The 23,687-nt window shown below is 47.4% G+C and overlaps 3 protein-coding genes across 11 annotated transcripts in view; 2 read left to right on the top strand and 1 right to left on the bottom strand.

Annotated features, from left to right (window-relative positions):
- Positions 1-3,598: 3,598 nt before the first annotated feature.
- Positions 3,599-12,437, top strand: LOC134172757 (rab9 effector protein with kelch motifs-like). 5 transcript variants are annotated; one of them, XM_062636146.1, is made up of 13 exons: positions 3,599-3,788; positions 4,078-4,254; positions 4,537-4,642; positions 5,134-5,261; positions 5,801-6,015; positions 6,865-6,888; positions 7,698-7,820; positions 8,349-8,536; positions 9,334-9,533; positions 9,849-9,940; positions 10,262-10,316; positions 11,005-11,102; positions 11,804-12,437. In XM_062636146.1, exons 1-13 carry the CDS (start codon positions 3,676-3,678, stop codon positions 11,926-11,928), a joined length of 1,644 nt encoding a protein of 547 aa, XP_062492130.1. In that variant the 5' UTR covers positions 3,599-3,675; the 3' UTR covers positions 11,929-12,437. The 5 variants fall into 5 exon arrangements, with proteins under 5 accessions (XP_062492130.1, XP_062492129.1, XP_062492128.1 ...); XM_062636145.1 differs by lacking the exon at positions 11,804-12,437 and adding an exon at positions 11,246-11,795 and having other exon boundaries at positions 8,370-8,536; XM_062636144.1 differs by lacking the exon at positions 11,804-12,437 and adding an exon at positions 11,246-11,795 and having other exon boundaries at positions 3,600-3,788.
- Positions 12,438-12,514: 77 nt separating this feature from the next.
- GSTZ1 (glutathione S-transferase zeta 1) lies at positions 12,515-21,389 on the bottom strand. 3 transcript variants are annotated; one of them, XM_062636151.1, is made up of 9 exons: positions 21,258-21,364; positions 18,229-18,280; positions 17,441-17,508; positions 16,800-16,880; positions 16,200-16,325; positions 15,583-15,658; positions 14,817-14,869; positions 13,521-13,570; positions 12,515-12,906 (listed from the first exon to the last, which is right to left on the bottom strand). In XM_062636151.1, exons 1-9 carry the CDS (start codon positions 21,276-21,278, stop codon positions 12,780-12,782), a joined length of 654 nt encoding a protein of 217 aa, XP_062492135.1. In that variant the 5' UTR covers positions 21,279-21,364; the 3' UTR covers positions 12,515-12,779. The 3 variants fall into 3 exon arrangements, with proteins under 3 accessions (XP_062492135.1, XP_062492133.1, XP_062492134.1); XM_062636149.1 differs by lacking the exon at positions 21,258-21,364 and adding an exon at positions 18,821-18,944; XM_062636150.1 differs by lacking the exon at positions 16,200-16,325 and having other exon boundaries at positions 21,258-21,389.
- The window catches only part of POMT2 (protein O-mannosyltransferase 2), a 32,330-nt gene continuing 26,932 nt past the window's right edge, over positions 18,290-23,687 (top strand). The window contains exons 1-3 of one of the 3 annotated variants that reach the window (XM_062636142.1): positions 18,290-18,450; positions 22,290-22,374; positions 23,200-23,304. In XM_062636142.1, coding sequence (XP_062492126.1) covers positions 22,315-22,374; positions 23,200-23,304 — 165 coding nt within the window. In that variant the 5' untranslated portion in view covers positions 18,290-18,450; positions 22,290-22,314. Of the gene's footprint in view, positions 18,451-21,476; positions 21,665-22,289; positions 22,375-23,199; positions 23,305-23,687 lie in introns of those variants that run through there. The other 2 variants (XM_062636141.1, XM_062636143.1) reach the window with 2 other exon arrangements.

Below are 23,687 nucleotides of genomic sequence, written 5' to 3'. Positions count from 1 at the left end.
CAGTTATTGTGGTGCTGGACCTGGTGAGGTGGGTTAGAGATGAACCTTGTTAAATGCCTAGTTGCTGAAAGACTTACTGATTCATGTGGGGAATTAGGGTATGGAATTAATCCCTAAATGAGTTCACTTTTACCCCACTGCTTATACTCTTCCTTCTTGTTTCATTATCCCTACTAAAGCCACTGTACAGAGGATTTATCACAAGGTGCCTTAGGAGCAAGGAGCATGTCTGAAATAAGAGCCATAGATGTCATTAGTCCAAGGGATTTCTCCTTGGGTTTTTTTCCCATTTGTGTAGAAGGGAGACGCGTCCTAAAATCAGGCAAGGAGAGCCCTATGGGCTCTTCCTGGAGATTTAAGCTCTTCATTAGACTGCCTTGTTGCTGTAAGTTGAGTCATAAAATGGTGTTTTGAGTTTCCTGGTGCCATAAGATCTTTGTCTTCTAAAATCATAAGTTGTTGTCATACACCAAGGAACACCAGAGGACTACTCCTTTTGATATAGTGATGGTAAACCTGAGGACCAGAGGAACACTAGATAGCCACAGAAAAGCATTCCTTGTGGCCATTCATTATTTTCTCTAAAAAGAGCGTCAGAATTCAGCACTGAGTGGTGTGTGCTTATGTATATTGAGACTGGATAAGAGACCAGAGCAAAAAAGGTGAGGGTTTTGTTTTTTTTCTACAAGTGTGAAGGGAAAGACTGTTTCTCCTTTCCTCATATCTGGGAAGATATTGGATGTGACAATGTCACGTATATGACTGAGAATATCTCAATGGGTAGAACGAAAAACTGAGAACTGATCGTGACTGGCTAGTTAATTAGACTGAAAGAAGCCAGGAGTTTAGCAGGAGTCAAAATGCTAAGTCATTTACCTAAATAAATTAATTTGATGTAACTTAATAAAGCTTTAGAAGGTACATAAATCTGCAGTGTTCAAGTACGTCTTGCCAGGAGAATTTTCTGTGGGGTTATTCCACGTTTGCCTCCAAAGAGTCTCTGGCAACTTATTCTGAAACACTGGTGCTGTTGGAGCTGAAGACACAACATCAGGCTGGGTGGACAGTGGGTCTGACTCCCCTTGGCTTTTCTGTGTTCCATTCTGGATTTTACATGTTGTCTTCTCAGAAGCATCATACAAGAAATGTACCCTTTATCAGGCAGGGAGAGAGCAAGAATTTTGCGAGCCATTAGTGAGGCTATCTGGTTTAAACCCATCTGGACTGGTGAGTTAAGTCCCTTGGGCAAGAAGCTGGATGCCAGCCATAAAGCTGAGGGCTAAGGAGGCTTTGCCAAATAATGACCTCGCAGTTTAGGAGCTGTGTTTGGAAATTATAAATAGCTGAAAATGGTTTCCTGGCAACCTTCAGGATGCTCTGGTGACTGCTCTCCTCAGAGGGAAGCAGCATGCTCTCAACTCACTGCTCCAAGTTGCTCACATAGATCTTTCAATGCGGAACATCTTGCAAAGCTCATCATACCTTTTTCAGACCTATATCCTTGTGAACTGTGATGGTTGTCAGTGCTTACCTATGTGATGTGAATGTTTTTTGATGTCCTGTGATTTCAAAATTGAGATCTCAGCACCAACCGTTTGCTCTTCATGTCCTCCCAAGATAGGAGCTTTAAATGGAGGAGAAGCTATTTCAACAAAATTTGGCACTGAACCTCTTGCTGAGGGGCACAGATGAAGGCTACATTTGTAGCATGCTTGTATTCCTTCTAAGCTTGGTTTGTACTGTTTATATTTGATGTGTTGTGGCTGTTTTGTAAAAGTATATTGGAACTTATTCCCTTTAAATAAACTTTTCACTATGCAACCAAGAACTTTGTCTTCTCTTTAAAACAAGTGTGTGTCTTGATATGAAAAACTGAACTACACCCTTTCCAACAAACCAAGAATAAAATTAAACCTGGTTTTATCAGTAAAGAGGGAGCACATACTCAAAATGTACTTTGCAGTGTACCAGATGTTATGGCTGTTGATGGGTAGGAAAATGTTCTGTTGTCAGCTGGTGATGATGGTTCCAGACAATTCTTCAAGTTCTCCAATGCTTGAGAGTATACTGAATGCCTGAAGAATTGGACAGGAACATGCAAGTAGCCAAGCTCATATAATAGACACAGATACTTTGAATGCTTTACCCTCCAGTGCTTCATATTGGTACTTGTCATCACCAATTGCAGAGATTCCCTATAGCTAGTTCTTCCATTATGTCATCTTTTAATCTGAAAGATTAATAACATATCTTCAGTTACCAAGTACTGATTAAATTATCTACAGAAAAGTGTTTTCTCTTCATAGCTGCTTGCCCATCAACTTTATCTTACTATGAAGACTGAAGGAAGCACTTGCTGGTCAAAATGAGAAATGATGACCTGTAGCTGGAGCCATCCTTCCATGGAATCATAGAACGGCTTGAGTTGGAAGGGACTGTAAACATCACCTAGTCCCAACTCATTTGCCACAGGCAGGGACACCTTCCACTAGACCAGGTTGTTCAAAGCCCTGTCCAACCTGGTCTTGAACACTGCTAGGGATGGGGCAGCCACAGCTTCTCTGAGCAACCTCTGCCAGTGCCTCACTATGCTCACAGTAATGTTTTTTTTTTCCTAATATCTAATCTTAATCTCCCCTCTTCCAGTTAAAGACATTCCCCCTTGTCCTGTCCCTACATGCCCCTGTAAAAAGTCCCTCTCAGGTTTCTTGTAGGGCTCTAGGTACTGTAAGGCTGCTATAAGGTCTCCCTTGAGCCTTCTCCAGGCTGAACAAGCCCAACTGTCTCAGCCTGTCTTCATAGGAGAGATGCTCCAGCCCTCTGATAGTCCTTGTGACACTTCTCTGGACTCGGTTCATCCAACAAGCCACATCCCTCTTGTGTTGAGGGACCCAGATCTGGATGCAGTACTGTAGGTGGGGTTTCACCAGAGCAGAGGGGCAGGATCACCTCCCTTGACCTGCTGGTCACGCTCCTTTTGGTGCAGCCCAGGGTATGGTTGGCTTTCTGGGCTACAAGTGCATATTGCTGGCTCATGTCCAGCTTTTCCTCCACTAGTACCCCCAGGTTCTTCTCCTCAAGGCTGCTCTCAAGCCCTTCTCCACCCAGCCTCTGTTTGTGCCTGGGATTACATGACCCGGGTGCAGGACCTTGCACTTGGCCTTGTTGAACTTCATGAGGTTCATACGGGCTGACCACTCAAGCCTATTCAGGTTTCCCTGGATGACATCGCTTCCCTGCAGCATGCTGACCACACTACACAGCTTGATGTTGCTGGAAATCTTGCTGAGGGTGCGCTCAATCCCACTGTCCATGTCACTGACAAAGAACAGCACTGGTCCCAGTACCGATCCCTGAGAGCTTCCACTCGTCACTGCGCACTTAGGAGCTGTCAAACTAGCTGTCTCTCCCTGGAAACTGATGTGTGCCCCGGGCTCTAGAAATGACCGTAATTCGTTACGGAGATGAGGGCAGCCCTGGTTTAGGATGGCCAGAGCAGCTGGCCTTAGTCGCCCGACCTCCTCCCTGCAGCCAGGCCTGCCCCTGCCGCACCACACCCCAGTACTCGGACGCTCCTAAGGCCGGCAGGGGCTCACAGGTGGCTGGCGGCCGCCCACAGCTGCGCCGCGGAGCCTTAATGGCTGCATCCCGCTACCGGCGCGTCCGCCCATTGCCATGCTCCCTGCCTGCCGCCGGGGCTGGCTGGGGCCGCAGGGTAGCGCCCCGGAGGGCGGCCTCGCCTTCTTCGTGCTGTGGGCGCTGCAGGAGCCGCCGGTGCGGCTGAGCGGGTGCGGACCGACCCCGCCGCATAGCGCCTGGGAGCGGTGGGCCTTGCGCGCCTCACCTCGGCTGTGGAGCTGCCCGTGACTGCGCCGCCCCAGCTCATGGCTGCACTCCCCTCCCAGGCTGCCGGTTACTTTCTTCGTTGCATCCCTGCGCGGTTTCCTCTTTAAGACCCTCCTTGCCCTCTCCCCCGGCATAAACATATTTTCAAGCCTTTTCATATATTTTTTTTTTACCTTATTTTTTACTCCTTGATGATTATCTCAGTTTTCTGCTGTTTTTCTCCCCCCGCAGCCAGTCCAGCAAGATGGGTTTCCAGGCTTGGCTGCCCCTGCCGCTGCCGGAGCAGCTGGTGGTGTTCGGGCTGGGAGACTGGAGCTGTTACTCCCCGGACACGAGCATCGCGGTGGATGTGCTGGTGTCCCCAGGCATCGCCCCGCAGCGGGTTGGCACGCTGCAGCCCACCCGCAGGTCGTGGCGGGAGCTGGTGCTGCCGGGGTGTCAGGAGGGGTGTTCTGGACAGGCATTCTGCTCTGCGGTGCTGCCTGGTTTTGGTGGTGGTGTCCCAGAGCTGCTCAGGCCTGTCAGTCCTCCACCATAGTGTTTCTTTCAAGTGATCCTTTCAGCTTCCTTTTGGCTGCTTTCAGTGCTAGGTCTCTTTTTGTCTTTGGGGTTTTACCAGCTAGTGTGGGAGCAGGAGTTTTCCTCTAGTGAGTGTCACCTGTGGGCTGAAAACCCATGGTTCTTGTGCAGGTCTCTGGTGTGGGAAGGTGACTGGAGAACGGATATTTTTATGGCCTCGTTGGAAGAGATGGACAAAGGCAACTCTGTGAAGCTTGTCCTGACTGTCAATGGACAGGTAAAATAACTGATCCCCTCCTCTGTTCCTGCCCTGGGCCCCAAATATTGTCACCTCAGAGCTACAGAAGTTCCTCTCATATCCTTTCCTTTTCCTTCATTTTGCTACTCTGAGGCAGAGCCACCAAACATGGATCTGTTAATGCATGTCTGTGCTGAACCTAAACCCTCTGTGGTGCTTCAGACCTATTCCCTAAACACAGCTTTGCCAAAACACCTTGTGTTGCAGGAGATAGGTAGCAGAGAGCAATTCACTTCCTCTTCCACTACCTGCTGCATCTGCGGTTGTTTTACCTTGCGCTGAAGCCATTGGGTTCAGCATCTTCCAGTGCCTGGCTTTGTTTTCCCTTGTTTATTCTGCAGATGAAAGCTGGGCTATTCCCTTGCAGCACATCTGTTCCTTGCAAGACATCTTTTTGCTCACCCATTGTGGATGGAGGCCAGTGCATTTGGTGCGTCCTTCTATTCTCAATGTCTTTGTTTCTGCTGCAGTTGCTCCGAGGTGTTTCCAGCAGTACACCTGTCCACCCCTTCCTTGTCCCAGAGACCACACAGTCTCCAGTGCTTCCAGCAGACGAGAAGCCCTTTGGCCAGGACCTGGAGGATCCTACTGCAGTTATGTGTATCCTGGAGCCTTTCTGTTGGTTTTTCACCCTCTCCTTGCTATCTCCTCCCTCATTCATAGCTGCTCAGTTGATGTCTAGCAGAAACACTTGTTGCCACTCTCTCAGTGGAAACCTGGCTAAGCAAGTTTTGAAACCAAAGGTTAAGTTGTGTTTAAGAAAGTGATACTCTCCATAGGAATGCCTTTGGAAGGGTGGAATTTAACAGTCCTTGGTGGGATGGTTGATCAGCCTAGTTACTCCTAGCACAGATGGCCTTTCAGCATTTCCAGTTGCCTTGTGTTAGCTGTGCCCATCACAACCAGCAGTCTGAAAGGAGACCACTGGGCATGTAGCAGCATGTAGCTGCATTGCTCAGCATGTATTTGCTGGCTGAAATGGTTGGTATACTGGCCCTTAAGACTCAATGGGAAGAAGAGCCTGAAGACAGCCACCACGTGAAACTAATCTCTGGCCCAGGAGCAGAAAAGTTACATTAGCCTCTCAGGTCTTTTTCTTCAGGGCTGATTTAACTGGGACTCTTTATCACAGGTTAGGAGTCAGAGCTCAGAGGTAACTGCTAGAGCATCCAGGCCTGGGAGGAAGGATGCTTGCCCACCGCTGAGGACCCTGGCGGTACCCTGTGCCCTGAAGCCACCATCTGGCAAAGTGGAAGCCAGTGAGGCCTGGAGGAAAAGTCCTGCCCACCTCAAGAAGCCCAGGAAAGTTTTATTTAAACCCACAGCATCTGAGAGAGATCTTGATGAAGAAGGTAACTCTGGCAGCTTCCAGGTTTATTTTATAGGTCTTGTCTGAATGATCTATTAATGCTGCTGGTCAACAGCTTCCTAGCCTTTGCCCAAGGCAAGATGGGTTTGTCTGTCTTGGCTAGTGAAATACTGAGAATGCTCCTTGGTCTTGGATAAACTTCTTGATGAATTTTGCCTATTGTGAAAAGGCCAGAAATGGAACATGGGATACTATTAGTGCTAACATAATATGCCTCTCTCTTCACATGATTAAAAGTGCTTTGTAAATGAAGGCAAGTACAGTTGCCCTTCATTTACAAAAGAGTAAATTGAGGCACAAGAAAGTTAAATACTGTAACATCCTGTAACCTTTCAATTGGCACCTTTGTTCCCCTACTATCAGCATTGGTTATTATTAAAGTATGAAACATATGGAAAGGAATATATATATCATTAGTATAATTGTACTGAGTTTTCAGCAGTGAGAAGGAAGCTGCCAAGGGGGTGGGAACAAAAGTTTTAGGTTATGGAGTGTGAATTCCAAGTCAGCTCCAGGGTTTGACCAAGCTGGTGTGTAAACATTTGACAACACAGTGGGCCCCATGTGAAGTGACTTCTCTGTGACTTGTCTTGCTTCTCACAGGGGCAAATGCAGCTCCATCATAGTTGCTTCCACTGTAGGCAGTGTGAGAAGTGGAAAAATGAGGTTCCATCAGAGGGGTAAAATGCAGTCGTGACAGCAAAATAGTAGTCAAAGGACATGTGCCGTGTTCTTACTTATCTTCTGCATTTCTTCTGATGAGCTGAGCACTTTCCATGGTATGTCTGCTGACTGCTTTCTTTATGGGGCCATCTCTGTGTTTTCTCTGCAGATCTGTCAGTGAAGGAGTTGCAAGGTGAGGATCTGGTTTCTAGACCCTGGTTTGTCTTTTCAGCCACTCGGTGATGCTATTCCCTTTAATGTCACAAGCCTCTTGTGCTTCATCCTTTGTCTCCCCAGTAATCAAGAATAACAAGTAGGTTGTATATGTATATGCTCCTCCTCTCCATGCGATTACCCTCAGTACAGGCGATTCAAGTACTGTCAGGCTCTTGAGGATGTTCCTGTAGGTCCTCTGAATCTCAGTCACACCTCTGGGTGCATAGTACTTTGAGGTAAAGGATAAGATGTGGAATAGACCTTGATTAAAAAGTGGTTTTTTATGTTGCTCAGCCAACCACAGGGCCCTGGGAGAGGAAATAAGGAGGAACAGAGTAGTAGGAGGAATATTCCTGGAAGCAGCTCCAGGCTTCCAGTTCTGTATATTAGGCACTAACAAGCTGTCCATGGGTAGCTCTCCCTCACAAGGAGTAACACAGGGGGTAGCACAACTGGGATATTCCTTGTGGGGTTAGGTAGCTGATGGGGGGCATGCAAGCCTGTCTGAAGTGGCAGCCTATATGTGTCCTCATATATACAGGCAGGCTCTCTGTTGGCTCCCTCTGCCAGTGACATCTCTCCTTGTAAGGCAATTCTTCCCCAAAGCAAATAGCAAATCTTCCTCAGGGAGCTTTGTCTCTTGCCACACCAGAAGGAAGTGATGTGAGGCCCTTGCCTTCCCGCTTCTGCCCTCGAAGCCTCCAGCTGCCTTGTTTTTCCCAGCAGGAAAGGGAGCTGGGGGTGTCTCACCTGACTGATTTCAGCCCTGGGCTCTCCCCTCTTCAGGCAGTCCCAGCCCACGGTGGTGCCATGCCATGTGCCTCAGTGACCTGGGGACAGCTGTTCTCATTGGTGGAGAAGGTGTTGATCAGCAGCCCTGCAAGGATGCACTCTGGAAGATGGAAATTGGTGGGAACTTCAGGGCTATCAAAAGCAATGGGAGCAGTGGGACCTGAGACAACTCATGCAGGTGGGAGGGGTACTCAGGGGTTTGTGCAAAGGTGTTACATCTCCTAACATGGGTCAGCAGGCTGAGTTGACAATATAGGCTGCCATGAGAAGCTGTGGAGTTGTGTGTGAGAGCCTTCCAGGAGCTAAGGTATAAGCTCTGGAAAGAGCTGGGTGAATTTTAAAGGGTACACAGTCTATGTGTGGTTACTGGTGGAGAATCATGAAATACCATTCCAGTGCCTTTCACCTTTCTGCATCTCACTGATCCTCTCTTCCACTTTACTATTCCCCACCTAGTGAGTGTTCTCCTGCATTACTTACACAGAAACATTTCTGTAAGAGTCTCCTCTAACCCTGAATCAAAGGGGAGGAGGAGATGAAGGGAGCAGGATCTTGAGTACAGATTTTATGACATGTTCTTTAAATCTGGAGAAATCAAGAGCATCTCTGAACTCCTACACCATTTATCTGGTGTTGCTTCCACAGACAGTGATTTCTGGCTTCCAGTGGGTTTCCAGCTACAGAATGCCATGCCATTGTGCTTGCATGGACACACAGCTACCTATGACCCAGAGACCAAGCGTATCTACATCTTCGGGGGCATAAGGGAGGGCAAAACCAACCGCAGCATCTACATTCTGGACACAGTCACTTGGAAATGGCTCCTTGTTGCTGTAAGTACTGCAGCTCTTCCAAGACATGAGCACAGGAGGGGTGGCAGGACCTGCCTGAATGTGGCAATCGATATGCCCGTATCCTTATTCCAGTAATCTTGGTCCCTTGCTCCTGCAGGTCGTCTGAGCTGCTTAGTTGGGATTGACAGATATAAAAAGGCTATGTTGAAAGGCTACAAGCTTGGCAGAAACCAAGGGCTGTGCCTACAATGAGTGAAGCAAGGTGAAAAAATGGCTGCTGCAGAGTGCTGTGTCTGACTGAGGTTGTGGGAGGAAGGTTCTGTATGAGTGTCAGAGGGAAATGGCCTCTCATTTTGTATGGTGCTGTTGAGAGCTGTTCTGGACGCTGAGGTGAAAAGCTGATCTCAAATCAGGGACTGCTCTAAGCACAGGGACTGCTCTAAGCACAGGGACTGCTCTAAGCACAGGAACTGCTCAGAGCTCTGTAGTTGCTGTCATGTCCTTGCAGGGAGCCTCATTAGCAAGGGACTATCTGTCTCTTTCCTGGCTAAGTCAGAAGGTGGCTTTTACAGAATAAGCCTGGATGAGTTCATTCAGTTCTCTGATGTCTTCTGAGGAAGCTGGGCTAGGAAGTTATGTTCCTTCTTCCATCAGAGCATTCTGGTGGTGCAGAGTACTCAAATGATGTACTGCCTACCTCTGTGGCAAAGATCTGGCTGAAGAGTTCAATACAGTGAAAATTGAGACTTGCCCAACTCACTGCATGACCCCTTTCCTACAGGTCATGCAGCAAATAATACACTTCTTGTAACAAATGTATGTTAAACTTTCTCCAGGCTAAAGGGAGGATGCCAGTGCTCACTTACCACAGTGCAACTATCTACTGCAAGGAGCTCTTTGTTTTTGGAGGGACTTCCCCCCAAAAGGCATCGATGGCGGTTGGACCCTGCAGCAATGTGCTCTATATCTTCAATCCAGAGCATGAAATTTGGTATCAGCCCATCTCGGAAGGGGAGAAGCCTCTGCCTAGGCTTGGGTGAGAGTGCTCTTATTCCAGCCCTCCAAAATAGAGCAGGAAACCTCTGCTCACCTTCCCTCCCACACCAGTGTAATTTCCTAAATATTTACGTGATTGTTCTCCACTGTTTTCTTGTTAAGATAGGCCTATGTTTTGAGCAATGTGACTCCCAGTACCTCCTGTCATGAATCCTGATGGGATTCTGTCCTTGGGCAGTAGAGGCAGGTGTAGACTGAAGCTATGGCAGGCAGCCCAATAGCAGAAGCAAAGGCTGAAACATCGGTTTTGGGAACTGCTAAAGATGCTTTGTTCACTTGCTGCTTCCCTGCCCAGGCATTCAGCTACTCTACTGAAGAACAAACTACTGATTTTTGGGGGCCGGAGGGCTTCTCTCTACCTCAGTGACATGCACATCCTAGATCTGGGTAAGATGGCTGCCTTGGGAAGGGCTGTTCTAAGGCAGGGCTTGGAATGAGGCATGCTAGATGGGGAGGTGCCATTGACATTATAAAAACTGAGTAGACAATGGAGATGAAAAACTATGGGGTAAAAAAACCCAACCAACCAACCAGCCAAAACACCTTCCTGTGGTGTGAGGGGAGGGAATGGGAAAAACAAGAAGCTGTGTTTTTGGAAGAAGCTGGGTAATAAGGCAGGTTGCTGATGTGAAGGATTATGGAAGGTTTTGTCTAGTTATGAGGCTGGGATTTTTTTGACATTTCACCTGCCTTTCCCCTGGCTGTCAGGTTTCATGGAGTACACACCAGTCCCTCTCCTCACAGGACAGCCTTCTGCACGTTGGTAAGATCCTATTGCAGATAGAAACTATCTTCTTTCTCTGTCCTCTTTGAAGCCAGGTTTGAACAGTGCTTGTGATCAGATCTAGTTGTGTATCTACCCCACTAGTCAAAATACAGTGGATGGCCCCTCTGCTGTGGGACCAGAAATTCGTGTGCTATCCTAGTTGGTGCCTGTAGGGCTTGGGGGGTACAGACCCCTTAGGCTCCCTAGTCTCCTCTCCTTTCAGGCTAGGAGAAGTTTTCTGCCATGTGCTAGTGAAACGTATTGCCTGCTGTTTGGTCTCCACAGTACCTGGGGTACAACAGACACACAGAGAGGGATAAACTCTTGTACTAGGACTATGCTTTTTCTAAAGCCCTTGCCCACTAGAACAATAATCTAAATCACACCAAAGCCCAGCTAGCCTGCTGTTGCACTCCACAGAGCGAAAACATAGGAGTTTTGATAGCTCCTTTTGAGATAATGAGGAGCTTTTCAAGCTTGATTATGGCCTGACCTGCAGAGGCAAACAAACAACTCTTTCAGGGTTATTCAGCAAATCAGGGCAGAAAAGAAGCAGAAATAAACTTTCATTCTTCAGCTAAAGCCCCCACCCTCCTGCTGAAATATGTCCCCCCCACCCATTGCTGACTGAGAAAACCCCAGCAGGTTATGCTGTAGTCAGCCTTTGGCTTTGCTTTGGTCACAGTTTTCATGCAGCTCTGGCTGTGTCCAGCCAGAAGGTTCTCATCAGTGGAGGCTGCAATGCCACAGGAGCCCTGCAGGATGCCTTTGTCTTCCACCTAGGTGAGTGACTCTCCCTACCCGTTTCCTCAGCTGAAGTTGACTATGGGCTGCAGTGATGTTTCTGAACACCTAGTCTGGTCCATTTGTTTCATCCATTGCACTAGGAATGGGCTTGTCAATATTGATAGCCCTTTCTCTTTCAGATACTCTTTCATGGAGCACGGTGATCCACCATGACCTCTGCTCTGTGCCCCGAGCTGGCCATACATTGCTTGACCTGACTCCTGCCTGCCTGAATGATGTGGACAAAGGGAATAAAAAGGAGCACAATCTGCACACAGTGTTGGTCTTTGGGGGCTCCAACTGTGTCGGGACCTTTTACAACACCACAGTCAAGATCCAGCTGGACCTAGGATAATGCAGAATACCCAGAATAAGCCTTGGAACAGCAAAGGCTCTTCACCAGCCTGAATACAGACATGGACTGCAATAAATGAGTCCAAGCAATGTGGCAGTCCAAGTATCTGTATGTAGGTGAATGCTCTCATGACACAAGAGATTGTGGGTTTGTAAAGCCTTTCTGAAGGCTGTGGGTATTTCCCTCTTAGGGTAGCTAAGCCAGCATTGGACTGGCAGAAATCCCCTCTGATGTCCCTGGCTTTGGTATGTGGTCTTGGGTGTTAAAACATTCAGTGGGATCTGAGGTGAGTCTGCAGAGGAACACAGTCACATGCTTCTGGGTTTCTCTTCTTGCCCTACAGGTTTTGGAGCTGGAATTCCCAGGATGCTTCCAGCTCTGAAGGTAACTCAGATTTTATTTGGGATGAGTGCAATGGGATTTACACCTGCTGCTTGGAAAAGTCCTCACAGTGAGGTAAAAGCATGATTCTGGTTTGGAGGAAATCTGGGATAGAATTCCCTTGGGCAATAGCCTGCAAGTGTTAGGAAAACACCTAATGCAGTGTCTGAGAATGGTAAAAGGAAGAGAAGGCTATCATTTTCAGTGTATGGGAGAGAGCTGGTTGTGTCTTGCCAGCTGTGGCACAACCACCTAGCTTTGCTCTAGAGAGACCTTTTATTAAAAATTCCACAAGACTGCTGCTACACATAAGCGGTACAAACCAATTGTCCTTGGTAGTAATTTACTTGTCATTGCAAGGGGTGGCAGAGTTGCCGACTGTTTGCTCTTGCAAGACCCGTGAGACCCAACAAGGGTTAGGGTTAAGCTGTCTCCTGTTGGAGACTAGCTCTATTTATATCCATTATATCCACTGCTGATTATGCCACAGCTCTGCAGCAGCTGCAGTGACAAGCAGGCCTACTAGATTAGCAGCACACTGTTACACTGCTTCCCTGATGCGCTTTCTGTAGACAGTAAAGAAGTCCCATGGGGAGTCCAGAATTGCCGCAATACCTCACAGCTCTCTGTGGCCACATTCCCCAACTCAAAGCCATACAAAGGGAACTTGTGATAATTATGAATCCTTCTGGTTTAATCTGCTCCATGGAGATACATCAGATAGAAAAAACATAGCCAGAAGTAGCTGCAAGCTTTCCAGCACAGGCATAGCTCCTGTATGTCATCCAGGCTACTTCTAGGTCTGTTCTTCTTCCCAACCAAATGAAAGTGAGGCAATAGTACTAGGGCTTCCTGATGGCACTGAAGTCCTACTCAAGCTGTAGCTGTTTTCTTCTTTGACACTCCAGCTTACTTGATTTAATGAGTAGGACAGGACTTCAAGCTCGTAGCTCTGCAGGAGTATCTGGCTGCCGGGATGGGTGGCTTACTTTGAATGCCTCTAACTCCAGGAGAGCTTTGTTTATTCTAGTTATTGTGGGATAAGGACCCATGTCCACTTTGAATCTGCAAAGGGAAAAGAATTTGTGATGAACTATGAGTTGGATAGCCAGTGCAGCAGTGAGCAGAAGAGCAGTGTGCTGTGTCTTCCCAGCATGGAAGAATCTTACAATGCAAATGTACATTTGCATTAAGAGAAAAGGTTCATCCCTGTAGGTTTAAAACCAGACGCTAGATCTTCTATCATCACTGGGCTTTACATAGTGTGCAGCACAGGGTAAGAAGGCACTATGCTTTTCCTGGAAATCATGCAACCACTATGTGCATAGGTTTAAGGCTTTCAACAAATAGATTAATATTTCCCCACTGTGCAGTGTAAATGTAGGGCAAACAGGGAGAGAGGACATGGCAATGCAGGAAACCTTAACTTTCCTAAGGATACAGATCAGGTTTCCCCCAAGGGCCTCTGAGAAGACAGCACAGCTCCTTATTTCCAAGAACTTCCAAAAGAGACAGTATTTACGGCATAGTAAAACTAATGCAGAGAAGAATCCATAACTGGATAGGGCAGGCAGGAGGGATGCTTTTGTAACAGGCACAAGGTGCAGAAGGTAAACTCTGACAGCCCAGGACAAGGGGTAGGTGCCCTTGAAGAGTTCCTCAAGCTTAGCCTTACTTACCTTTCGGCATTGGAAACTTGAGGTACCAAGCACAGATCAGCCATTGAAACCTGTAAATGTAGCAGAGAAAAGGCATCAGAGTATGAGCCTGTTCCATCATTCTTCATTGTGGTGGCAGGCTTTGAGAGCAGGATAGAAATTATGGTATTAGCCAGTACAGAGGAGCTGTCATGACAATCTTGTTCTTTAATCTAGCATTAATAACATGACAGTGGTACAAGGAAAGGAACTTCATAGCAGTCACTAGTAGAAAAACCCATTAGCCTTTAGGGAGCTTCACATTTACCAGCTGATCATGACAACCTTGAGGACATGATGCTCTATGGCAACTGCCTCTGAGTAAACAAGTCTGCTGACAAGCTGCAGAGGAAGGTGATGGAAGGAGGGGAAAGTCTGCATGGCTGGGAAAAGATGAGTAAATTTTGCTTGTTTGCATTGCAGGAGTATCGGGCAGCTCCTGCCAATGTCAAGACATGATACATGATAGCACCTTCAGACACAGGCACAGGGACTCACAATCTGAAAAGAACCAAGGACAGTACAGCTAACTGCTTATCTGAACACAGGCAGCTGCCCTCACCCTACACCCCATGTCACAAAGCCCTGAGTGCCTTTCACCAGCATAAGATCATGTAATTAGTCTTTGCCTATCAAAGGCTCCAGTTCCATAATGTTCCTACTAGACAATCCTATGCACCATAGGATAGTGCGGGACTCTTCACTTCTTTTTTTTTCCTTAGGTCTTAGAAAGGATCCAACTGCCTACCAAACAGGACAGAGGTCTGAGTGGCCTTTAGCTTGGCAAGGGTCAGAACAGCTTGTATGTGAGCGCTCTGAAAGCTGACCATGTTAGAATTGGTCAGACAGTGCAGAAAAATACAATACAACTTGGTTAAAGGTTCCACAGAGCAGAGCTAAGAAATGAACCTGTTTCTTGAGCCAAGCTTTGACCTTATGACAGGACACTTTGAACTCCAGATCTCTTAAAGATGAAATATATATAATCTGTTTCCCCATCCTCTAGTAGCAGTCGGATCCTAGATACAGCTGCAGAATCTGGCTATCAGCAGGTTACAGGCAGGGACAAGTAAACATCTCTGTTAACTATTTGCAAGCCAGTAATGGCCTAAGTAAGATCCATGCAGCTTTTTCTTACTGTGAATGCACCACATGCAACTCCAATCACAGAATGGGGTTGTGCTGTGTCTCCACAACTAATTTCCTTTCTTATTTTATGGAGTACATACTGGGCTTGTCAGTTCTCCAGTGGTTTATAATGTTTGCTCAGATACTTACTTCATCCCCCACACAGTAGTGCCCAGCAGTGTGCTGCAGAATCTGCTCAAGTGCTGTCAAGAAAGGTGATACACTGGTGTGAGACATTGGAAACTCATTTGAAAGGGACACCAAAGATCCTTCACACTGGGCATTATGAACAAAGGCATTTTAATCCTAAGATGAGTATGAAAAATGGGCAATTTGGGGCAGAGCCTAAAAGGAACAGAAATCTTACAACAATATAGTTATGGGAGTTTTCAGGATCAGTTTGTGTCTGTCCAGAAGAGAAGATGGGCCTGCCACTGCAGCACATGTGGGAAAAGGTTTTGAGGAAACAAAAAGCACCCCATTTCTCCTGGGGAGGTAAAAAAACACTGTGCTACGTACTAGATTCTGTGGGAGTTTGCCATCAGATACCTTTTGTCTGATTGCAAAAGCATATAAATACAGATTGACAGAACTTTTAAGCAAAAGGTACTAGTTTGGGAGCAGCTGGGTGGAAAGAAGTGCTGTCAGCCCTTGTGCTTCAGGGACAATCAACTGCTGTGGTGCATAGAATGACCCCAGGCTTCCCCTCTTCCATATGCAGCAGTGGAAGCACCCTATGGACAGCACCTTTCCTCTGAGAGCTTGAAGAACAACCAATCCTTAGGAAGGCACTCTGGGCTGGAAGAGTGCCGTCACTGCACCAGCCCAGGGAGATCTGTTTTTCTGCTTGTAGAGGAAAGTAGGACCCCAGCAGTGCAGCATTTTGAAGAGCCATATTTTTGGACATGGGACTTGCCTTGAAAGCCAGATGCGATGCAGTTCTGAGCCCATTCAGTTTTTTTCTCCCCTATTTGTTTCAGGACATTCAGGTTCTGCAAAGATAAGCAATCTCAAGGTTAGATTGACGGCTGCTGGCAGGATCTTGCCCACTGCCTCATCCAGTGGAAGAGAAGGGAGATAAGTTGCCAAGTCTGAACCCCCAGCCCGAGTTCAGCCTGCTAGGTCAGCCCTGACCTCACCCTCACCAAATCAGGCACCCTGCTGTACCTCTGATTTGGGACTGTCCTTCTGTAACAGCTGCCAGGGTATCTATCCCTTTGCCTCTGCCCTTTGGGTTGTCAGTTGTCTTCCTCCTAAAACATTGTAGACCCAGCAGTGGAACCATATGGGTTCAGCTGTTTCTGGAAAGAACCCTGGGGTGCTACAGATTTTCTTTGCAGGAAATAGTTTATTGTTGCCATTGGCAGATCAGGCAGAGGCTAAGCAGAGACTTCATCTGCCAACACACAGTCTTAAGGTCTGCCACACTACTGGCTCGCAACAATTTAAAGATACTGAATTTTTCAGAGGTATTGCAGACTCCTGGATACCCATCCTGGCTTTTCCATTTGCACGGATATGACAAGGCAATACCTGGAGTGGCTGAATGCCGGAAACAATGTGATCAGCAATCATTCTGACTTGAGCTCTCTTCTTTGGGTCTTGGGGCAGGAGCCTGGGGGTAGGATGGGTATCTTCTAGGTAATGAATTATAGCTAGCTGTAATTAACAAAGAGGTAAAGGGAGATTATTGGAAAGCTAAGGAAAAGTTCACTTTCTTAGTACCTGGGGAAGGGTTGCTGATCCAAGAGAACACAACGGCTTTTTCATGAAGTTTGTTACTGATCCAAGCAACAGAATATCCCTTTTGATGTCCACTTGTGGCCTTCTTGTCATTTAGCCCAGCTGTAATTTCAGGCAAACCTGGCACGGCCATTTAAGTCAGACTATAAATTGTTTAGTGAAAAGTAGAGTTACAAACCAAAGCTGAATTGAGCTTACATCATGACAGGAATTTCCCAGCAGAGTCTATGTGCTATTTCTGCCCCCAAGTGGGTTTGTTTATCATAAATCGCACCTCTTTTCCAATGCACAAATGAGAGTGTGCAGGGAAAAGATGGGGCAGAGCCATCCCCTCCAGACTGGGCAGCAGGCTGGACTGAACGGTTAACAGGGATGTAGCTGGTAACTCACCGACTGAGAAAGGGTGATGCCATCAATTTTCAAGGCTGGTACTTGCTGCATTGGATTCACTGCCTTGAATTCAGCAGAAAACTGTGGAAACAAACCCTGAGATTACTGCAACAAGAAATTCTTCTGTGTTTTCTTTCTCTAAACCAACCCAGTTATTATTTTTTTTTTTTTTTAACCTGGCTTTTCTTTCTCAGTATTAATATTTGCAGTACTATTAGCTGTATTGATAGCCTCCAGCAAACTCACTGGGGCTCAGGGATCTGCATCCAGGGCCAAACTTCCTTACCTCTTGATAAACTGTCAATACAAGCCCAGGATGGGTGGTACTGCAGCAGTGTCATTATTACTGTTACAGTTCTTCATCTTAGCCCATACTGGCACATCATGCTGGTGGTGCTACTAGGCGCACAACTCCCCACTATGGCCCCCCGAGTAAGTTCTCCGTGAAGATCTATTCTGGCAACCCACCCTTTCCTTTGGCAGGCCCTCTGAGAGGCTCAACTGGCTACAACTATGAATTACAGAGAAGCGGTGAGGAATTCAGTGACTTCGCCTGTGAACTTTCTAGTGCTAATCGCAACTCATCTCATGATCCCTAAGTTCACGACCCCTGGATAAAGCAATGGTAGATATACCCTTACCTGCTGGCCCCCATCCTTGAGGAGGTTCACTGGCACCAGGTCATATGAAATCCCTTTCAGAGCAAGCGCTAGGGAGAGCAGAGTGTACAGCTTCAAACAGGCACAGAGACCAGTTTCATTGATAATGGACTCAGGGAAATGCTACCATCTCCATGTGAAGAAAGAATGGTGTTTAAACCAAAAAAGACCCTATCCTTCAAGAAAAGTGTCCTCAGTCCACTGAGAAGCTAGTGCTCTGGCAAATAAAGGACCAAAGCACTAAAGATCAGTACTGGTAAAACAAGTGCATTTTCAAGCATAAGCTTTGCCACTCTTTGCAGCAAACCCCTTCCTGATTTGGCTTAGAGAAGGCAGGGAGCTCTGTGCTCACCTGCAAAACGTTGCTTGTCTCAGTACAAACAGGGACCGTTCCCAGCCCTGCTCAGCAATCAAGACCTTGCAATTTCAAGACCAGAGTCTGAGGCAGTTATCTCTGTAAAAACAAAGTGCAGGGCCCCTCTAGAAAATGTAGAAGAAACAGCCCTCTGCATCACATTGGTTTTACAAAGCAATTATTTCCCTCTTAGCTGCAGGCTGAACAAAGCCCTCCTGTCTATTCTCCTTTCCCCCCCCCCAGCCCCCATTCCAGGTGAAGTGTGACATTCCCTTTCCTCCCATTGGGGAAAGTGCCTCACTGTTCCGGGTTCATGTTTGCTGTTCTCTCAATAAGTGATTGATTAATCAGATTAGCGAAGGGGAGGATACTGCAAAAGCACCAAGACAACGAAAGAGAGATCACTAGATCTTACCGATTCTCACTCTCCAAGAGCAGGAGCTTCGGAAATAGCTATAAAGTATTGGCTGAGAACAGAAAGAGAGATAGAGTCGTTATTTGGTGAGAACACCCTAGTTTGTAAGCAGAACAACACATTAACAGAAGACATTTCAAGAACTGTAAAACAGAGAAGCACAGTGCTTTGGGGAGAGAAGGCTCCTTCCTGAAAGTGGCTGTTCCTGTTTTGGGTGTACAGGTAATATCATTGTCTTTCACGCTGGCCCTCTGAATATTTAGTTACACCTGATGTTTCCAGCAGCGCACAAGTGTCCTTAAAATTCTTTCTTATGAAGCTTTCCTCTTTGTTCCTACTGGATGTTGCTGACTTCTATCCCATCTTAGATCTTTGAAACAAATTCCCCACACACTGTGACAAGCACCCGCACTGAGCGTTGGCGTGCCATTAAAACAGCTTTTCCAGCTATTGAGGGCAGGGCCAGGCCTCTTTCCAAACAAGAGCTCCTGCTGTTTGAGACTAAGGCCGAGAAGGCATACAATTCACCTCTACTTTATCTCTAGCATTGAGGCAGCTTTCCCAGACGCTTCCACCTTGTCCAAGCTCTCACCTTTTCAGATGCCATGGTCAGTGCGTGCAATCTACTCCACGAAATAGAACCAACCTTTTCACTTTCCCTTTTAACTCAGTGGAAATGGGGGAAGGTTTATCTCATAAAGCCAATGGGAAAGGACTGTGCTCACAAATCCGCACCCAGAACACAAAAACCAGCCAGTTAGATTCAATCTTGAGCAACAGCAGTCAGCTGCATCCACATCCTGCTGTAGCCCAGTCCTGATATCAGAACCATTAACCAGCTCTGAGTTTGGAAGCATATTTAGGAACAACCCTTATCTCCCTAGCTGTTTGTCCAGAAACAAATAAGGTATCTAGAGAGCCTGTCAGGTTCCCAGCAGTTGCCAGTGCAGAAATATAGATTGCCCTGGGAAACAAAACACGGAAACTGAAGCCACATGCAGAATTTCTGTTTTACTAGGGAACCACTGCCAGCTCTCTGAACAGGGACTGCCTTTACCCCTATAGCCCTCCTCCCATTAGTACTAGCAGGGGCAGATGGTTTCCTATGTTGCAGGTCTGTGAGAGGCTGCTACTCTGCTCCCAGGCCAACTTTGTGCATAATACAAAGCTGTCTTCTTTCCACACAGGAAACTGGTATTCATGCGTGTCTCTTTCTCTGTATCTCCACCCTCCCAAAATGCATAGAAATGATACCAGAGACTGACAGCAAGGCAGAAAAAGGAAGGGATATCCTCACTGACAGGCTATCTTGTCAACAGAAAACCAGAGACACCCTGAGGATCTCTATGCTCCAGTGCCCTGTAAACTTGATGCTTCTTTTACAGTGTAGATTGGTTCAAACTACTTTAAACAAGGTATGCATTTGATTAAATTACTGTAGTTGAAGTTTACTGGAGAAATGGCTTTTAAGTGAGGAGGGAAGTGATGCCAGTATTGACAACACTTTCATATACAAGGTTATTTACTGGTTTTCTTTAATTCTCTTCTTCTGGAATCTGGGCATTAGAAATCTTAGCTGTGCCTTTTATTTTCAAATGTCCAGCCTGCTGGCCTGCAGGGAAAGAAACATAAACTGTAACATCAAAAGGGAAACACAGAGCATTCATGACATGCTATTCTTGTTTTCCCTGGGGACCTTGCTGATTTTTTTAGCTCAGAAACTCATGTCCTTCACCACATCTGTTTCAGACTCTGTCCTCTCAGCTGGCAGAGACATTTATCCTGATCTCTTAGTGTTCTTTGTTGTTTTTGCAGCCTGTGCTAAATTGTGCTAAGCTAATTGCTTTGCTCTATGATTTCAAGGCCCTGAGGGATCTCACCAAAAAAGAACACAGAAAAACAACTAATCCTTTAGCTGGGAAATGTGTCTCCAGAGGCTGGGGCCTGGAGTGATTGCTTAAGTTTATGCTGTTTTGCTCCCTGCAGAAGGGCAGACCACAGACAGAACAATCAGCTAAGGAAAGACTACAGACAATGAGTGTTTTGTTCTCAGTGGACAGGTTTGCTGAGACACAGTGACATTCTATCTAGTCTTCCCTGGAGGAAGAGCTGAGCACAGGCCAGGGAAGTAATGGGGAAGAACTGTCTCCACTTACAACCTCATGAAGTACGGGGTTCTAAGTGGAGTTAATCCCCTTAAGCTGCAGGTTAGACTGGTTGGAACTGGGAAGATAGGAGGACAAATTTGCTTGATGTCTACTAAGATTTCTGCTTTCACTTCCAACTTCAGGGCTGCACTGAGGAAAATTTGGGCCCAAGTCCCAGTCCTGAGTAAAAATCTAGGAAATGCATTTCACTGATGAGGAAGACAGAAGAGACACCCTTAACTTTGTGTGTGTAGCTCTCAGGTTTCCAAACCTGTCTGCTTTAGTATGGTTTCTGGATACCAGCCTCTTTCCAGCCTGTATTTGGGATGCACTTGGAAACACAAAATCTTTTTTTCACCTGTTTCTTGAGACACGAGGGAGAAAACTGCTCCTTGGAGGCTTGCACAGGGGAAACTTCAGTGTCTGAAAAGCAGTGCTTGTATTATGCTGGGTTAAAACGAGAAGGCATAGGCAGGAATGGGTTTCTGTATCCCTTCAGGAGGTGTTGACATTAACAGCTCAACTACTACAATCAGTTAACTTACTACTGTAAGCAACCACCACCACTGCTTTGAAAAGCATTAGTTTTATTTAGAGTGCGGGCAAATTCCTTGCTTTCCACTGAGACACAGAGCTGGGTGAGGCCGGGACTGCGCGAACCTGTTTAACAGACGCTGCACAAAACGGTGCAGGCCTCGCGGTCACCGCCACCCCGGGCGGCCCGGGCCAACAGAGCCCGCACCGCGCAAGGCCCGGCCCTGCCGGCCCAGAGCAGAACGCCTCCGCGGCAAGCCTCGCTTCCTCTATCTCTGGCCCGGCCACAGACCCCGCTCCCTTCCCGCCCGGCGGGCACGTTCCGCAGAGAGCGCAGAAGCCGCGTACCTTGGGTGCGGCAGCGATCATCCTCCTCCCCAACCCTCCGCGGGTGCTGCAGTGTGGGCCCCGCCCCGGCAGGGCCCTCCCTTCGCCCGCGGGCTCCACCGCTGCCGCTGCAGGACTACATCTCCATGCGTGCCCCGCGGCCCGTTCGCCCGCCCCGGACTCCGTACCCTGGGCTGCGCCGCTCCCGGCCCCGGTGCTGCGAGTAGCACAGCCCTGCGGATGCCGGCAGCGGGGAGAGGCCAGGCCGAACCGGGCCCTCCGCGGCAGCGGGAGCTCCGGGAGCCCAGCCGGCTGCCGCCACACTCCGCAGCCCCTCCTGCAGCGGCTCGCCCGGCGGCGCTGGTCCTCGTCACCCTCCTCAGCTTCGCCTCCCGCTTCCACCGCCTGGCGGAGCCGCCACACGTCTGGTACGGGCCGGGGCGGGGCCTGTGCCCGGGATCAACGGGCCTAGCCCGGGCCGGGCCAAGCCCGTTTGTGGGTGGGTGTCTGCCGCCTCTCCCTAGAACGGAGATCATCCAGCACGTCCCAGCTTCCAGCCTGCGCCCCGCTTCCCCGCCCCTGCCATGGCCGGCTGGGAAGACGATCGTGTTTATTGTAGGCAGGTGGTGGGGCGGGATCCAGGCGGTGAGGGCCGTGAAGAAGCACTGTGCTCTCTGGCCAGCCCGCTGCTGGCTCCGGCCTCGCTCCCGTTCCCGCCGCTGCTCTCAGGACGTGTTACAGGGGGAAGGCCCAGTACTGAACAGGCATCTCTGGGGATCTGTGGATTGCAGGCTGACTTTAACACCCGTTACCGCAATTTGGAATCAGAAGGGTAGGCTAGAGATTGTGAAGTGCCAGTATCAAACCCTTTAAAAAGGACCCTGCCTTAAATATCTAAAGTACTACTCATGATTTCCCAGTGAATTTAGTGCACTGTCTCATTTCCAGTGTATGGCACATATCCTGAATGATGAAAAGCATAAGTAAGATGCTTCTTGGGTTTTTTTACTGTCTTCATCATTATAGCAGCTTTTTTCATTTGTTTGTTTTTAGTTGGGATGAAACTCATTTTGGGAAGATGGGAAGTTACTACATTAATCGGACCTTCTTCTTTGATGTCCATCCCCCTTTAGGGAAGGTAAACTGCTCTTCTGTTACATGTCTTAGAATCTACAGGAATACGCTAAGAAAAGTATTCCTTTTCTTGTTGAAGGATATAATGGACACCAGTAGCACTCCTGACTGTTGTTGGTGTCATGGTAATCTGCATTCTGTAGCCAGAACCTTAACTTGCCTATTATCTTTTTAATGAAAATACTCTGAATATGGGAAAACAGAACAGTATTGCGTGTTCAGTATTTGAAAGGCTTGAAATAAAATAATTTCATGGTTTGGAGGGGATGTGTCATAGAAGCCTGCAGTTCAAAGGAACCAAACAATTCCTCATAGCTTATGTACAAGTGAGATTCTTACCCTGAAAAGGAAAGGACCTGAAAGAACCCTGAAAGCCTTGCCTTGCAATTCTGTAGTCAAAGAACTTGTTCTAGCAACAATGTGCAGTATTGATGAAGGTGTCTCTTCCTGCCTTGTAAAGGTTATCTTCCTGTCAGGCTGAGCCTCCTTAAACTATAGGAATTAGGGAGCTATGAGAGACTCTACAGAGACAGAATTGTCTTTGCTAAATCCTCCACCTGGTATTTCTCTTGAGTTTCATTCCTCATAGTCAGCAGCCAAAGTCCTGAGCCCTTCTGATCTTGCCTTTAGACAAAGGTCAATATGTATGTGTATGAATTCTGTACATAGACTCTTGTTTGAATTACGCGTCTGAATTAAGTATCTTCTTATCCTCTCGTATTCTCTGGGTGGAACTTGGCTTCTATAAAAATCTTGCCTGCTGCTGGCTTGGATATTCCTTCCTCCAGTGACATTTCCCTGACCAGTTTTTTTGACCTTTCCTCTTCAGATGCTGATTGGACTCGCTGGCTACCTTAGTGGATATGATGGTACATTTCCTTTCCAAAAGCCAGGGGACAGATATGAGCAGCACAACTACGTGGGAATGAGAGGGGTAAGGCTCTACAGACTGGTGTCAAGCTGTTCAGCTCTCCTGTGCTTTTCAGTACAGAGTCTTATGTCATAAGAAGAGCTCTCCTGGATCAGATCAGAGGTCTTTTTAGCCTTGTGCCTTGTCTTTAAGCTCTTTGGAAAAGTGCTAGTGGTTGTATTGTGAATAACTCTTAATGTCTGGCTATGAGAGGCCAGACAGGTAAGAAAGTAAGGTGATTATTGAGGCTAACTCTTTTCTAATTAGTGGGACCACTCCTGAGTGGGACAGATATCTTGCCTGTTCTGCAAAGGGAACATTGCTGAACTTGGGCTTCTGTTCACTCTGTTGTGCCTGGCTGCTCTTCTGAGGGGAGCCAAGGATGTCAAAAAGCCAGGATCATCCAC

Source organism: Pezoporus occidentalis, unplaced genomic scaffold, assembly GCF_034315485.1.
Source record: "Pezoporus occidentalis ecotype Australia unplaced genomic scaffold, CSIRO_AGI_Poc_V1 ctg47, whole genome shotgun sequence".
Taxonomy (NCBI): domain Eukaryota; kingdom Metazoa; phylum Chordata; class Aves; order Psittaciformes; family Psittacidae; genus Pezoporus; species Pezoporus occidentalis.
The sequence above is the reverse complement of the archived record's forward strand: the minus strand, read 5'-3'. Positions and strand labels throughout refer to the sequence as shown.